Below are 17,036 nucleotides of genomic sequence, written 5' to 3' on the forward strand. Positions count from 1 at the left end.
TCTGGCCTTTTTATATCTTGTCCATAATTTGCCCTAACTGCATGTGCATGGTTATTTCTCATGCCTTATAGTTTCTTCATATTTTTGTTGCTCCAGGAACATTTGTCCAGATGTAAGCATTGCAGCAAAGGGTCCCAGGTCCCAGGTCTCAGCCGGTCTCTTCATGTCATGCAGGTATAGTTATTTCTGAGGAAAAGAGACAAATACCTATAAATCCCAAAGAAATGGCTCTGATTGGCTAAGCCTGGGTCACCTGACCACCCACGTTTTGCAGAACACCACATGAAAAGACTAACTCTTCTATTCTCCATGAAGACTTCCCTGGTGGCTCAGCAGTAAAGGGTCTGCCTGCAATTCAGGAGACCAAGGTTCGATCCTTGGGTTAGGAAAATTGCCTGGAGAAGGAAATGGAACCCACTCCAGTACTCTTGCCTGGGAAATCCCATGGACAGAGGAGCCTGGAGGGCTATAGTCCATAGGGTCACAAACAGTCAGACACAACTTAGCAACTAAACAATAAAAATGACAAATTTTTCATGACAACTCTCTGGAGTAGAACTCTTACTTTCCTCTTTTAACAGTTAAGGAAACTGATGCCCAGAGGTTCAGTAACTTGCAAACCCAAGACTGGATCAAGGCAGTCTGGTTTAAAACGATTCACCCTTCCTTCATAGCCACCATCTTGAGTGTTTATATTTAGATTCATAGGGTTTTATTTTAAAATGTGCAATAAGAAGCAACATTGTATTTGTTCATAAGATACAATCACAGAAGCATTTTCATTACAAGGAGTTGCTCATTTTTCTTTTTCTAAGATAAAGCAATTGCATTAGTCATTAGTCATCTGGTTTTTTGAGTGGGCTAATGAAAGAATGGTTGTGATTTTCTTGGTGAGAGAAAACAATAAGAGCTGGTCCTGTGGTGAAGGATGGGGTAGGAGGAAGGAAGGGACCTTGGTGATGAGCCGAACTAAGTCTAGATAGAATCTGGCCTGGTCCTGAGATAGGACTGCCATGGTTGACAAATTCTTTGTTTGGATGATGACCCAAGACCGGGCTCAACCTTTCAACTTTTCCTGAAGCATTGATAGGGATACAGCGCAGTCAAATCAATAATTCGCTAATAATACATCTGCTGTCAGTTGCACACATCTTGAGGGAAAGAATGCCTGCATTGTGAGAGTTATCCTGCCCTAGGGCCAAGGGTGCGAGACGAGGGGCATAGATAGATAGGTGTGCTACTTACATCCTTATTCATATCACCTAATGCTTCTTAGGTGCTTAGTATAAGGAATAACCAGATGAAAGCATGTGAGTGGGTTGAATAGGAAGAGGAAGTTTCCCTTGGGGATTTGGTGTCAGACGTGAGGTTATACTGCTCTCTAGTGGACACTTTGTGAATTTACACAATATCAGACTGGATGTGGCAAGTTGGTTTTTGTTTTCGTGTGTGTGTGTGTGTGTGTGTGTGTGTGTGTGTGTGTGTGTGTTGGGAGCTATGCAGCTTTGCCTAACTTCACCATGCAGAAATCAGGAAATGGTTAGAGAAGAAAGATGTGGGAATCAGTTCAGTTCAGTCACTCAGCCGTGTCCGACTCTTTGTGACCCCATGAATCACAGCACGCCAGGCCTCCCTGTCTATCACCAACTCCCAGAGTTTACTCAAACTCATGCCCATCGAGTAGGTGATGCCATCCAGACATCTCATCCTCTGTCGTCCCCTTCTCCTCCTGCCCCCAATCCCGCCCAGCATCAGGGTCTTTTCCAATGTCAACTCTTCGCATGAGGTGGCCAGAGTACTGGAGTTTCAGGTTCAGCATCAGTCCTTCCAATGAACACCCAGGACTGATCTCCATTAGGATTGACTGGTTGGATCTCCTTGCAGTTCAAGGGACTCTCAAGAGTCTTCTCCAACACCACAGTTCAAAATCATCAATTTTTCGGCACTCAACTTTCTTCACAGTCCAACTCTCACATCCATACATGACCACTGGAAAAACCATAGCCTTGATCAGATGGACCTTTGTTGGTAACGTAATGTCTGTGTTTTTTAATATGCTATCTAGGTTGGTCATAACTTTCCTTCCAAGGAGTAAGCGTCTTTTAATTTCATGGCTGCAGTCACCAGTGATTTTGGAGCCCAAAGAAATGAAGTCTGACACTGTTTCCACTGTCTCCCCATCTGTTTCCCATGAGGTGATGGGACCAGATGCCATGATCTTAGTTTTCTGAAGAAGCTTTAAGCCAACTTTTTCACTCTCCTCTTTCACTTTCATCAAGAGGCTTTTTAGTTCCTCTTCACTCTCTGCCAAAGGGTGGTGTCATCTGCATATCTGAGGTTATTGATATTTCTCCCAGCAATCTTGATTCCAGCTTGTGCTTCCTTCCAGCCAAGCGTTTCTCATGATGTACTCTACATATAAGTTAAATAAGCAGGGTGACAGTATACAGCCTTGGTGTACTCCTTTTCCTATTTGGAACCAGTCTGTTGTTCCATGTCCAGTTCTAACTGTTGCTTCCTGACCCGCATACAGGTTTCTCAAGAGGCAGGTCAGGTGGTCTGGTATTCCCATCTCTTTCAGAATTTTCCACAGGTGTGAGAGTAGTTGATGGCAATAACCCAAGGATTTGATTTAAAATGTGAGAAAATCTAAGGCTGTGGAGATAGGAACTTTTCCCCTCACTTGATGTGGACTAAGGTGATTTAAATAAGAAGGCACAGCCAGTAACTTTCCAAGCAGAACTGGATGTCTGCCTGGGTGATTCTAGATGTCACTTAAACTGAGAAATACTCCAATTCCACTGATTCCCTTGATTCACTGGGAACAAGAAATAAAAAGTGCTGTGCCATTATTTAAAAAAAAACAAAACAAAGTAAAAGAAGAGAAGGACCAAGAGATAGTATACCCACAGTAAATAAAAGTACATTTTTGTCAGGATGAGAAAATAGAAGGGTTTGGGGGGAAGGGCATGTAAGAGGAGATGAGTTAGAGATTTCATCTTAATGGTGAATATTTTTGTCTTTAAATATGTGTTTAACTTTTTCTCCTTCTGAGAAGGGTACCACACTCTTTGTTTCCAGCCAGAAACTGTCTTTGATCCAACTGCATTTAGAGCTAGTTGGTTAAAAATTAAAAATTAGTATCTGGGGATTTAGAAAATATTTTGTTTGCTTGAATGGCTTCTCTTAAGTATGTAAATGAATTGCTCTACTATGAGCCTAAATTGCTCTTGGCAAAACTGTCTTTATGTGTTTAACTGGCCAAGGTATAATTTGTTTCATTTATGAATACAGTAAGATTTATCTATGAATTAAGAGACATTGAAAAAGCTGATTTATTCTGATAATGATGTTAAGATTTTTTTGGTTTTGTGTGTTTGAACAATCCATTAGTTTAATACAATTTAATTGAAATTGCTCATTAATACATCATTATAACTAGAACACATCTGTGCAAACATAACTGTTTTAGACTGTTCAGCTCGTAAAAAATACCATACACAGGGAGGTTCAAACTTCAGGCATTTATTTCTAGCATCTCTGGAGGCTGGGACGTCCAAGATCAAGCTGCTGGCAGATTCAGTTCTTGGTGAGGGCCTTCTTCCTGGCTTACAGAAAGTCACCTTTTTTGCTGTGTGTATACATGGTGGGGAGGGACGAAGGGAGAGAGAGAGAGAGAGAGGGAGAGAACGATGGAGAGAAGGTTTTGGTTTCTTCTCATAAAACACTAACCCCCTTATGGGTGCCTCACATCATGATCTCATCTAAACCCATGCACAGACCTCCCCAAAGCCCCACCTCACAATGTAACAGAGAATAACCCTGACTCCATGTCGGAGCTATTGCTTTAGCCCTAACCTCTGTGCTCTGTTTCCTGTGCTTACTCCTGCTGGCTCTGCACCCTGGAAAGGAAAGCCGCCTACAGCCTGAAACACAGGCTCCTTTTCAGGCCTCTGACTCCCAGGCTGGACTGTTAAAGATACAACAATCTTCATTCATATAGAGATAATTTTTCTCCTTTGGAGATTTATAGGAATATGGTGACGAGACCTAGAGTGGACAAGACCAAAGGATATCACATTCCCTCTGGGGTCTGGTCAGCACCAAGAAGTTCGCAACAACCAGCCACATTCCCTACCCTTTCAGTATGAAAGGAGCCTGAATTCTAACTCGGGTCAGATGGTTCTTTGGGACACCTGTCATGTGGTGAGCAGTGTGAGCTTGGACTCGGTAACGATATCATCATATTAGGGGTTAGGGTTTCAACACATACATTTTAACACATAAGCACTGAACTGAACACAAATTTGGGGGAACACAAACATTCGGTCCATACAGTAAACCATCCAGGAAAGATGTTCCTGATCACTACCTTCTCTGTCCTTCTCAAAGCAACCACTACCCTGACTTCTGACCACCCCCCACCCCAGTAGTTTTGCTTGTTTTTGAACTTTTTATAGTTAGAATTATACAGTCTATATGCTTTTGTATGTGTGAGATTCATTCATGTTGTTATGTGTAATAGCAGCTTATATGTTTCTATTGCTGTATAGTATTCCATTGCATGAATGCACAACTATTTATTCATTCTAGTTTTTCAGTTTTTGATGACCTGAAAATATAAATATTTTGGTACACATACCTAGGGTTGGGATTGCTGTTTCCCCGCATTTGCATACATTCAACGTTAACAGATTTCATCAAATGGTTTTATAAAGTGGTTGTAGCAATTTACACTCCTTACCAACAATGTGTGAGAGTCAGTCATGGTAAAAGTATTTATCCCACAGAAGTTGGCAACTTCTACAAATCACACTTTCTTTCCTAGTGAGCCAGTTGTTAATTAGTTACCAGGACACCACTGCCAATACCCACTGTCACAAAGACTTCATATGTTTTTCAATTCTTGGTATTATCAGTCTTTTTCTCCCCTCAAAAGAAATAATAAAAAATATTTTAGTTCAAAATTTTAATTGAATGTATTTTAACTCTAATATAAGACAGAATTTAGAGGTATTATTTTTATTTTATTAAGATCAAAACTAATATAACATTGTAAATCAACTATTCTCTAATAAATTTTTTTAAAAGATCAAATATACAAGCAATCAGATATCTTTTACTTTCTATACACATATACCCCTCAAATTTAAAAATGATAAACTTATTTTTCAGTCTTTTTAAAATCATACATACTTTTATGAAAATTTTAAGTTTTATTGACTCGGCTAGGCTTTCTTTGCTCTGCAGCATGCGGGATTTTTGTTCCCCAGCCAGGAGTTGAAGCCCATGCCCTCTGCATTGGGAATGCAGAGTCTTAACCAACGGACTGCCAGGGAAGCCCCCAAAACTTTATATATCTTAAACTCAAGGATAAGGAAAAGCCAGGACAACCTTACATTGTTGGTGCAAGTGTTAACTGGTACAATGACTCTGGAAATCTCCCACAGTATTTCCTACAGCTAAACATACATGTACCCCTGACCAGCAGTTCTCCTCCTGAATATGTGCCCAATGGAAATGAGTGCTTCTGTCCACCAGAAGGCGTGCGTGAATGTGTTCACAGCAGCTGTCTTCATGATCATCCACTCTGGAAACAACTCAGAAGTCCAGCAGCAGTAGAAGGGGAAATACATTGTGATGTGTCCCTACAATGAAATATTACACAGCAATAAAAAAGGGAACAATGTATGGGCAGTATAACCACAGAGGTGAACCTCGATAATTTTGACCAAAAGAGATCAGATGCAAGAGGCTATACTGTATTATTCCAATTATAGGAAGTTAAAAACTGGCACAACTAACCAATACAGTGGGAGAGGCCAGGTAGAGGTCACCCATGGAAGTGGTATTAACTTTCAGGAGCCACGAGAAGTGTTCTGCAAGGCTGGACTTATTCTATTCTTGATCTGGGTGGAGATTCTATGGGATATATGTATTTAAAATTGATATTGTACTCATTATTGTATCTAAATTATATGCCAATAAGATGAAAAAAGTCAAGTGACTGCCTGCTATTAAGAGAGATGTTACTGTAGATCTTTATGCCAAGTGCAGCTTTAGTCTTATGCTATATTTCATTGACATTGCAGTGTAACATGAAAATACTCTTGGTGGTTAAGTGTGAATAATTCTTGATATCATGATTATGGAAAGATTCTTAAATAAATGATCATTAAAAGACATATGTTCCTAAAAAATCAATGCAGAAAGTACTAAAAAAAGTTTTTTTTAATTGCCCCAAATGCCACTACCCCAAAACAATCATCATCAACCTAGTTCAATATCATTTCTGACATCCTTGAACTTGTGTGTGACCGACTGTGTATATTTCTATCACATCTTGTCAACATAAAAATAGTAGCCACATAACTTGGATTGATTATTAATGTCTGAATATTCAATTTCAAATGTAAGTGTTATTTAAGATGTAATTCAGTGAAAATGTACTTCTTTTGCTTTATATGTTGAAATTCTATCAGTCAGTTGAAGTATAAATATATATGTCATTTTTCATGAGTAAATTGCTATAGTAATTGATGATGATTTGAAAGCTGTTGATTGAGTACAAAAACACTGACAAAGAACTTTCAAATAATTTAATTTGAAAATAGGTTGATAATGCAGTTTTCAAGAGAAAGTATGTTAACTAGGTATCTTCAGAAAGAACTTTATATTGTGTAAAAGTCAAGAACTGTTATGGCACTGCCACAAAAACAGACACAATAGATAAACAGAACAAGATAGAGAGCCCAGAAGTGAACCCACACACGAATGGTCAATTAATCTACAACAAAGGAGGCAAGAATACACAATGGAGAAAAGACAGTCTGTTCAGTAAGTGATGCTAGGAAAACTGGACAGCCACATATAAAACAATGAAATCAGAACATTCTCTAACACCATATACCAAAATACACTCAAAATGGATTAAACATCTAACTGTAAGACAGCATACTATAAAATTCCTAGAGGAAAACATAGGCAGAGCACTCTTTGAGTAAATTGCAGCAATATTTTTTTTTTGATCCACCTCCTAGACTAAAGGAAATAAAAGCAAAAATAAACAAATGGGACCTAATGAAACATAAAAGTTTTTGCATAGCACAAGAAACCATTGACAAAATGAAGACGACTTACTGAATAGGAGAAAATATTTGCAAATGATTTGATCAGCAAGGGATTAATATTCAACATGTGTAAACAGCTCATACAATCTGACATCAAAAACAAAAATCAAACATCCCACTTGAAAAATGGGCAGAAGACCTGAATTCCAAAGAGGAAATGCAGATGGCCAACAGGTACATGAAAAGATGCTCAATATTGCTAATCAATCAGGGAAATGCAAATCAAAACCATGATGAGATATCATCTCAAATCTGTCAGAATGTCTATCATCAAAAAGAACATAAATAAAAAATGTTGGTGAAGATGTGGAGAAAAGAGAATCCTTGTACACTGTTGATGAGAATGTAAATTGGTACAGTCACTGTGGAACACAGTATGAAGGTTTCTCAAAAAACTAAAACTGGAACTACCACATGAACCAGGAATTCCTCTCCTTGGTATATATCCCCCCCCTAAAACAACACTAATTAAAAAAGATACATACATCCCAATGTTCATAGCAGCATTATTTATAATTGCAAAGATGTGGAAGCAACATATATCTATCAACACATGAATGGGTAAAGAAAATAGAACTTTATAGATGGGGTATATATACCACATCTCAGCCATAAAAAAGAATGAAATTTTGCCTTTTGCAGCCACATAGATGGACTTGGAAGGCATTATGTTAAGTGAAATAAGTCAGACAGAGAAGGGCAAATATTGTATGATACCACTTATAGGTGGGATCTAAAAAAATACAACAAGCTAGTGAATATAACAGAAAAGAAACAGACTCACAGATATAGAGAACAAACTAGTTGCCAGTAACACTGTCTGTAAGAGAGAAGGAAAAAAGGAACAATTCATACACCCATTGACCACAGAATGGATAGTTTGTGGTGTATTCGCACATGGAATACTACTACAGCAGTAAAAATGAAAATGATATTCCTTTTTGTGCCACAACATGGCTAATCTTCATAATTATAATTTTGAGTGGAAAAGCAAGTGTCAAAAGACTACTCTTTTCACTAAGATCAAAAGCAAATAAAACAATATCTTATTTAGGGATCAACATATGTGATAAAACCCTCAGGTAATTGTGGCCTCTTGGGGGAGGCATGAGTATTGGATGGGAGAGGAGTGCATGGTAGACCTAAGTTACTGATAATAGTTTAGCTCTTGGGATGAGTACCAAACTCATGGGTTCTCATTATATTATTTTAAAAAATAAAATCAAGAAATGAATAGTCCTCACCATATCATCCTTTACTACTAATAGGATCTTCATTGCCTTCAAACTCAACCAGAGAGGATGACCAATCTCACCCCTAAGGATGCCAGACTCTCACTCCCTTGAGTGTTTATTGCTGCAACTATTTTTGGTGTGAATCATTGTATTGGTCAAAGTGGTTTGTGCAAACCACAGAATCGAATACTCAGTTTCAAAAGGAAGGGATGTATTACAAGGTACTAGGTACTGTGTGGGCTTCCCTGATAGCTCAGTTGGTAAAAAATCCACCTGCAATGCAGGAGACCCCGGTTCAGTTCCTGGGTGGGGAAGATCCGCTGGAGAAGGGTACCGTTCCAGTATTCTTGAGCTTCCCTTGTGGCTCAGCTGTTAAAGAATCTGCTTGCAATGTGGGAGACCTGGGTTGGATTCCTGGGTTGGGAAGATTCCCTGGAGAAGGGAAAGGCTACCCACTCCAGTATTCTGGCCTACAGAATTCCATGGACTATACAGTCCATGGGGTCACAAAGAGTCGGACCCAACTGAGTGACTTGCACTCACTCACTCACTCAGGTACTGGGTAAAGCTGAATTGTTCGAGGCAATAAATTGTGGCTGATGCTCATTATGAATAACAAGAGGCTTTCATAGGGTGGGGGCCCTAGAACAGAGTCTGCAGTAGAGACTTTTTCAAAATAGTTTTTATTACTATTTCTTGCTGTGCTGGGTCTTTGTTGCTATGCGTGGGCTTTCTGTAGTCGCAGAGAGTGGGGGCTACTCCCTAGTTGCGGTGTGCAGGCTTATCATTGCGGTGGCTTCTCTTGTTGTGGAGAACGGGCTCTAGGGTGCGTGGGCGTCAGTTGTTGCTGCGCGTGGGCTCAGTAGTTGGTGCGGCTTGCAGGTTTCAGAGAATAGGCTCAATAGTTGTGGCCCCGAGGCATATGGAATCTTCCGGGACCAGAGATTGAAGAGGTGTTCCTTGCTTTGCAAGATGGATTCTTAACCACTGGACCACCAGGGAAGCTCTAGAGGTTCTTACTTAAGATTCTTATTTAAGAGATTTATTTTAAATCTTAATTTAAATTAGTCAAGACATTAATTAATTAATTAAGATGAATGAATCAATCTTAATTAAGAGATTATTTATTATATTTATTTCAGTAGTGCTCTTGGGAGAAGATGAGTGAGGGGAACCAGACAGAACAAGAGGAAGAAAGGGAAACATGAATTTGTTCGTGTTCTCATCTGGAGACTGTCCTCAGCCTGGTTCTCAGGGGAGCATCAGAGCATGATGGTACCACAGAACTGGCTCCCGCTTCAGGCGAGTGGGATAGGCTAGCCCTCTGTACCTGAGAGAGGGTGCCTAGCTTCTGGGGGACATGGTTTCCATGTGGCTGGGAAGGGGCCACCAGCTCTGACAGCGATTGGAGCTGGGGGCACTGAGCAGGGCGGAGCCCTGGAAGCACCTCAGCTCCAACCTGACCTCACTGGGAACGGTGGTGGGGGGAGATCTGGGACGAGGTCAGGGCTGGAGGAGGGCAGCGAGGTCGGGAGAGCAAAAGGGGCTGTCTGTGCACCCTGGAAGTGCAGCCTGAGACCTGTGGGCTTGGCCTTGCGGAGCAGCGATCCTTTGTCCCCATGGGGACACAGGACAGGCCAAGCCCTCCCCTCAGCTTCTCATTCCAGAGAGTGCCAAGCATGTCATCAACCTACCCCAGTCATCAGTATCACCCTTCCTGTCACTCAGGCAAAGAGAACTAGGCTTCTCTCTTAGCAACCTGCTTCCCCCTCCCTCCTCACTACTCTCTGCAGCCCCAGCCTTGGCCTTGATCTCAGGCTTTGAAGGTGCTGGATTCAATGTGATGGCTGATTCATTGGGTGATAGGCAGTTTTCCCCCAAGCTGCCTGCCTCAGTCTGGAGTGGAACATTCTGGCCTCATAGGAGGGCAGACCAGGAGGCATTAACCCCTGCTCTGCCAGCATGTCTCTCTAGGGCCAGAACCCAGGATTCTGGAAATTGTTCTCTCCAGGGTGGCATGAAAAGGAGCCTTGTGGAGGGCTTTGGACACTCCATATACTTCCTCATTCTCACCCAGGCCAGCCAGGAAACACTTAATCTGAATCAAAGGAGTGTCCCCTGGCCAGCCCCACTTTCCAACACAATTGCCACCTCTGCCCTTATGTCTATCCTTTCTGGAGCCACCTGTGCCTTCTGCACACCTTCCCCTGCCACCTGCCCCAGGGGTCAGCCCCCACCTTCAGCAGAGATTTATACCTTTCCGAATACTCACCCAGGAAGCCAAAGCCACCACAGGCTGGTGCAGAGGCTGAGACAGGCCTGGGTAGGAGCCATGTCAACATTCCAGTTCTCCCATCCTTTGGGTGGCTGGCAGATGGGGGCATTGAGCAGTGTAGGGTGGGAGGCCTAAGCAGAGGGTGGGAGCTTTCTGGAAGGGGACTTGGCCAGACGAGGCTCAGCAGGATCCCCCCAGGTTGGTAGTCCCTCCTCCACTTAGTCCTGTCTTGAAGGTGCTGAGGGAGAGGATGTAATTTATGACACTAGTAACCTTCTCTAATGACGTGCAGTTGTCTTGCCAGATACCTTTGTTGAGGGAGATGCAATAACCCATTTCAGCACATGTATTCACTGTCCATAATGTATTTTGAAGCATCTACATGGAGAAGGGGTCATTTCTTCTTTGGCTGAGCAAAAAAAAATACTTTTGGACTGTTAGTAGAAAAAAAGAGATGCCTATAGGCAGCATAAAAATGTTTGTAAAGATTCTGGTTTCAAGTAATTTCTGTTTCCTAGGATGTGACACTGCAGATACCTGAGTGCACATGTATGCACAGGAGAATACACACATGTGTATTATGGGACATTATATGACAGTAACTGAGATCACTAATAAACTTGTCAGCTCTCCCTACCAGCACTGCACTCTGCCTGCACACAGAGGATGTCCAGTAAACGTGCGTCTGTGCTCAGCTGCTTAGTCACGTCTAACTCTTTGCAGACCCGTGGACTGTAGCCCACCAGGCTCCTCTGGCCATGGAACTTCTCAGGCAAGAATACTGGAGTGGGTTGCCATTTCCATCTCCATGTGATCTCCCCAACCCCAGGATTGAACCACCTCTCCTATGTCTCCTGAATTGCAGGCAGATTCTTTACCGCTTGAGCCATCAGGAAAGCCCCTCAGGAAATGTTAGGCGAGTTCATGAATTAAATGCTGAACAAGGAACTGCGTGGTGACATTGGATTTTGATTTTGAAGCCCAACCCACGAGGGCAGTCTCTGAGTGAGAAACTCTTAAGTGACTCAGCCAGAAGGACACAAGGCACGTGTGCTATGCAGGTGGCCCTGGCACCCTGCTTCTTGCCCGTGACCCCTATTGCTTCCATGCGTCTCCATGCCCGGCGTCCAAAAGCCCACCTGCACCTGCAATTCTCGGTTGAGGGCTGTCCTGGGCCCTCCCTTCTGCCTGACGGGTTGGTGGGTCAATACCCAGCTCCCACACCCTTGGGCAGGGTAACTGAAGACTGAGTTCCACCCCGTCTCCCAGAGCCCCAGGGGATGGGGGCCTAGCGCCAGCCGCTCACAGTGACAACCCACCTGGCAGCACCTCTCCTCTCTGATGCCCTGCTGCCTCCACCTCCGTCTCCTGCCCTCCTGGCGCTTCCTGGGACCACAGTCCCCAGAAATGACATCAGATCCTTGCTGCAGGGTCAGCTTCTTGGGGAACCCAAACTGAGATAGACACCTTTAATTGTCTGACTTCTAACAAAGCACCCCTCATGCAATCGTGTGCTTGTGCCTGAAATGTGGTGAAAACAAGCCGATTCATCACCTGACACGTTTCAGGTGTGAAATCCAGACTCTGAGCCTCTAATGAGCCCCACAATGCCCCAAAACAGCTTGTCTACTTTCTTAAATGAGCTTAGCTCAGTGGCTGTTAGCAGGGCAACCCTGTCCTGAGTGAGGCTGGCCCACATGCAAGCCCAAGGCCCCTGTTAATCAGACAAAGGATGTGCAAGCAAAGAAAACATTTTAATTAAGGCTTCATTGGTAAGCCAGACAGGCCAACCATGGTCTAATCCAAACAAGAACCTTGTATCCTCACCCTTGTAGCCTCTGTTCTAAGACATCCAAGCACACGTCTGCAGGGGCCCAGAGCCACCTCCTCCTGGTTAGCTCAGGCACTGGAGGATCCCTTCTCTCCCAGTTTCTTCTCGTTTGCCTTGTCTTTTCAATCGTGGTCTCCACAATGACAACAGTCTCTTCGTACATCTGGATGCTCCCAGTGGAAAACTTCTCTATGGATTCCATCACCTCCACTTTCTCGTAGGCCAGCTTCCTGGGAGGGCTTCTCACCGGCCGGCTGCTGCTCTGAGCCCCATGCCCTTTGGACCCACCCAGAGTGACCTGAGGCCCTTGAGACCGGGGTGTAGACAGCCCCTCTGGACCAGGTGCCACCATGGGACAGGGCCGTCTGTCCCCCTCCTCCTCCTTCTGGCCATCCTGTTTCCCCTGGAGGCCCTTCAGTTCTTTGGCATTTTTCTCATCCCCTTTGTCTGCAGGGTGTGGGGTGGGGGGGCATCCATGTTCTTTCCCCTTCAGGGGCCCCCTTCCTCCTTCAGACCATCTTCTTTCCCCTGGGGGCCCCCCTTCATCCTTCAGACCGTCTTCTTTCCCCTCAGGGGGCCCCCCTTCATCCTTCAGACCATCTTCTTTCCCCTGGGGACCCCCCTTCATCCTTCAGACCATCTTCTTTCCCCTGGGGGCCCCCCTTCATCCTTCAGACCATCTTCTTTCCCCTGGGGGGCCCCTGTCCATCCTCCAGAGGGGGCTCAGGCTGCTGGGGAGAGGGTTCCACGCTGCTGTCAGGACGCACAGAGTCTTCCCCCTTAGAAACCACCACGCCCCCTTTGGCTGGGACAGAGAAGACACAGAAGCCAGGATCCATGAAACTGGCATCTCCAGAGACCATCACGTACCGCCCTTTGGTGTACAGGTCGGCGGGGGGCTCGGGTTCTCTAGGGGCCTTTCACCTTCTCCTTGATCATCTTGCCTAGCTTCTCAAAGGCTTTGCTTATCTTGCCTCCATCTGGGACATCCTCTGGAGCCCCGTCCTGGGTTGGGGGACTTGCTTCTCCATCCCCCGGTTCAAGTTTAGACTCGCCCTCTTCTTTGAGTACCTCCTGCCCCAGCTTCATGTCCTCTGGACCTCTCAGTGGTGTCTCTTCCAGAATTTCATCTGCTCTGTCTTTCGCTACCATCTCCTTTTTCCTTGGAAGGTTCTTGGGGAGGCCTTTGAGTCTTGGTTTCACTGCAGTTATATCCTGCACATCTCTGGTAAGATCTTTGAAAAAAGAAAAAAAGGAGGTGGGTGCAATGAGTCAAGGCCAATGAAAGAGGAAGAAAAAGTATTTGTTGAAAAATACAAGCCTAGCACTGGGGTGGGGTTTACTGGTTGGCTGGTTGGCAACAGGGTAGAATCTCTGGGTCCTAAGCATTCATGGCCCACACTGAGGACCCAGCCCTGCCGGCCGCTGTGTGACTTTGGAATGAGTCACTTGGCCCCTCTGGGCTTGCAGAGCAGAGGGGAGGCCCCCACAGTTCCCTTCACACTGGGTACAACTTACTGAGATCCGTGTTTCTCCTGCAATGACACTCTGTGGGAGCAGGGCCTCTGCCCCACCCCAGCACCCTCACCTCGAGGTCACAGGGGACACTCGGATCCAGCCCAGACCAGGAAATCCAGTCCAGAGAGTCACTGTCACCTCAGGCTTCCCCAAAGGAGCAACTCAGAGTCACCCCACCTTCCTCTGCTGGGTTTGGAATAGCTTCCAGGCACACCCTTGTCCCCCCTGCACTCCAAACCAGATAAACACCACCACTCGTGATTACCATCCCTTTCCTCCTGTGCAACAAGAGGAAGTGATGCTCTTAAACCCAGAATGGGAATCTCCTGGGCCAGAGGCCACATTCACTGCTTCAGACCAGCCAAGAGGAGAAACTTAAAGTTTCAGAAAACACAAAGTTTCACCCTGTCTCATCCAAAAGGCGGGCTTTTAGTTCCAGGTGGCACTAGTGGTAAAAACAAAAACAAAAACCCGTCTGCCAGTGCAGGAGACATAAGAGACACGAGTTCGATCCTCGGTCAGAAGATTCCCCTGGAGGAGGGCAGGGCAACCCACTCCAGTAATCTTGCCTAGAGAATCCCATGAACAGAGGAGGCTGGCAGGCTAGAGTCCATGGTGTCGCAAAAGAGTTGGACACGTCTGAAGTGACTTAGCACACACACACACACATCCAAAAAGCTTTCGAGATTTACTAACAGTGACTTTTTAACTTTTTCACCCCAAAGTCTTCTCCAGACACCCTCCTCCCTTTGTTAACCAGAGGACTTGGGTTCACAGAGCCAGGGCATCCCATAGGGGTGACCCTCAATGACAGAGTAGAGTGAGCAGGCATGGCAGGTGCAGGCCATGAAGCCATGGGGGAGGGATGCAAGGGGGACATGTCAAAGCAGGTGGCCAGGAGCAGGTATGCAGAAGGGGCTGCTTGCAGGACCAGCTGTTGAATTTCAGGGCCTGCTGTTCAAAACTGTGAAGCATTTCCAGATTGCAACAGCAAAGCATCAAGCCCAGCACCCTGTGCACAGCTACGGGCCCCTGAAGCCAGCCTGGGTGTCTGGGGACCCATGCCCCTTCTCCCATCTCCACAAAGCCCTCTGAGTTTTCTGAGACCCTGGGATTTGACAGCACTATAAGCCAGGCTTTCCTTCCTCCAGGCACCATTCTGTTCAGTCCTGACTGGGGAGACTGAGCCATGAGTGGACAACTCACAAGTGTAGGAAACCATCCCCAAAGGACCAAGTGTTGAAGGCAGAAGCTCCACTGCCCACCAAGCTCTTCCTGCTCAGTTTTGAATGGAAGACAAAATGAGCAAAAGTTGAGCATCTACTCTGCTCCTGATGCTAGATTAAGCACCTTTGCTTAAAAGAGTTCATTTCACTGGGGGAGGGGGAGGGTGGATAGATACATTTCATTATCTACTTCTTGCCAAAGTAAATGTTAATTGCAATTTTCTCCCCAATTAAATGCCTCATGCTCATGGAAGGTGACCTCTCGCGTGGCTTGACTTTCTCCTTGTAAACTTTTAGACTCAGTCACTCAGCACCAGTGGGAGGACATCAGCAAGGGCGAGGAGGGACCCCACATAAAAGCACTGAATTTCCAGCTGGATCGGAAAGGAGCATGAATGTTGCATTCAGGGACAAAGTCACTTGATTTTTTCCATTTTCCTAGGACAGAAAATAGAACAAGCCAGAGTTGGGGACTCACCTTTCCCACCATGCCGAGGGCTGAAGGAGGCCCCATGGCTCGCAGTGTACAGGGTGATTGGAGTCTCAATGAAGGCAGAGCTCAGCCTGGCAGGGAGAACCAGAAAGAGGGAGATCACCATCGTTAAGTCATCAAGCCAAACAGAATGGGGTTGGGTGGGTAAGAGGGAGGCTCTAGAGTACAGCAAAAATGAAGAAGGCTTCCTCTAGATCCAACAGCTCAAGAACCATGAATGTATTTTCACACATTGCATGATGATGGGAAGGTCAAGTCATAAACTGTGAAACACACATAAAAAATGGTAAGGTAGAAATGACTGATAATCTAAATATGCCACTTTTCTGTTGAACAGGAGTTATCTGTGTTTTGGGGTTTGTTTTTTTTTTTTTTTTTTAAATAAGAGAGGGTTTCCCAGGTGGCTCAGTGGTAAAGAATCCACCTGGCAATACAGGAGCTGCAGGAGACATAAGTTTGATCCCTGGGTGGGAAAGATCCCCTGCAGGAGGCAATGGCTACCCACTCCAGTGTTCCTGCCTGGAGAATTTCATGGACAGGTGAGCCTGGTGGGCTATAGACCTTAAGATCACAAAGAGTCAGACACAACTGAGCATGCACACCACCCCTAAAATAAGAGAATGGCCAGCCCAGGATAAATTATTTAGGGCAACCAGGATATGATTCTCCAACTTGTTTTTTAAAGAACAGTTTCTATAACCAGAGAGAGCAGGAAGATAAAAGCAATTGAGACAAAATGTAAATAGCTAGTGAATCTAAGAGGATTCATAATTTCCTTGCTCTGGGCCTGTAACACTTCTATCAGCATGAAATTATATCAAAATTAAGAGTTCTATATAAACACACAAGAGAGGTATCCAGTTACCTTTTGATGAAATCCTGCCTCCAAACCAAAACTTTTCACAAAGACATTTAAATACCAGTTCAAGATATTTTGTCTATGTGTGCATGAAGCATTCACTGTGACATAAATATAATTGAGTTCAGCACAACACAGTGACTGGAACTAGAGAAAACAAAAGAAAATCTTCCTTTTCCTGTGACACATTAGAGCACTCATATGTCAAGACAGAACCCCAGAGAGAGGACAGCAGTGTCCCTGGGGGGACACCCAGGTGTTTCTCTTTTACCTCAATCTAAACCCCCCCAAACACACTCACACATTGCATGATGATGGGAAGGTCAATCATAAACTGTGAAACACACATAAAAAATGGTAAGGTAGAAATTGCTGATAATCTAAATATGCCACTTCTCCGCTGAACAGGAGTTCTTTGTTTTGGGGGCTTTTTAAAATAAGAGAGGGCTTCCCAGGTGGCTCAGTGGTA

General features: G+C 44.5%; 1 protein-coding gene and 1 long non-coding RNA gene across 2 annotated transcripts in view; both read right to left on the bottom strand.

Annotated features, from left to right (window-relative positions):
- Window positions 1–4,945, bottom strand: LOC139036624 (uncharacterized). The gene is made up of 3 exons (XR_011489447.1): window positions 4,745–4,945; window positions 3,465–3,631; window positions 1–186 (listed from the first exon to the last, which is right to left on the bottom strand). It is a non-coding gene; the product is annotated as an uncharacterized lncRNA (long non-coding RNA).
- Window positions 4,946–12,375: 7,430 nt separating this feature from the next.
- Window positions 12,376–17,036, bottom strand: part of BFSP1 (beaded filament structural protein 1) — a 35,930-nt gene continuing 31,269 nt past the window's right edge. The window contains 5 exon segments of the mRNA XM_020879070.2: window positions 12,376–12,589; window positions 12,592–13,088; window positions 13,090–13,385; window positions 13,387–13,706; window positions 15,694–15,779. Coding sequence (XP_020734729.2) covers window positions 12,540–12,589; window positions 12,592–13,088; window positions 13,090–13,385; window positions 13,387–13,706; window positions 15,694–15,779 — 1,249 coding nt within the window. The 3' untranslated portion in view covers window positions 12,376–12,539.

Source organism: Odocoileus virginianus, chromosome 9 (assembly GCF_023699985.2).
Source record: "Odocoileus virginianus isolate 20LAN1187 ecotype Illinois chromosome 9, Ovbor_1.2, whole genome shotgun sequence".
Taxonomy (NCBI): Eukaryota; Metazoa; Chordata; class Mammalia; order Artiodactyla; family Cervidae; genus Odocoileus; species Odocoileus virginianus.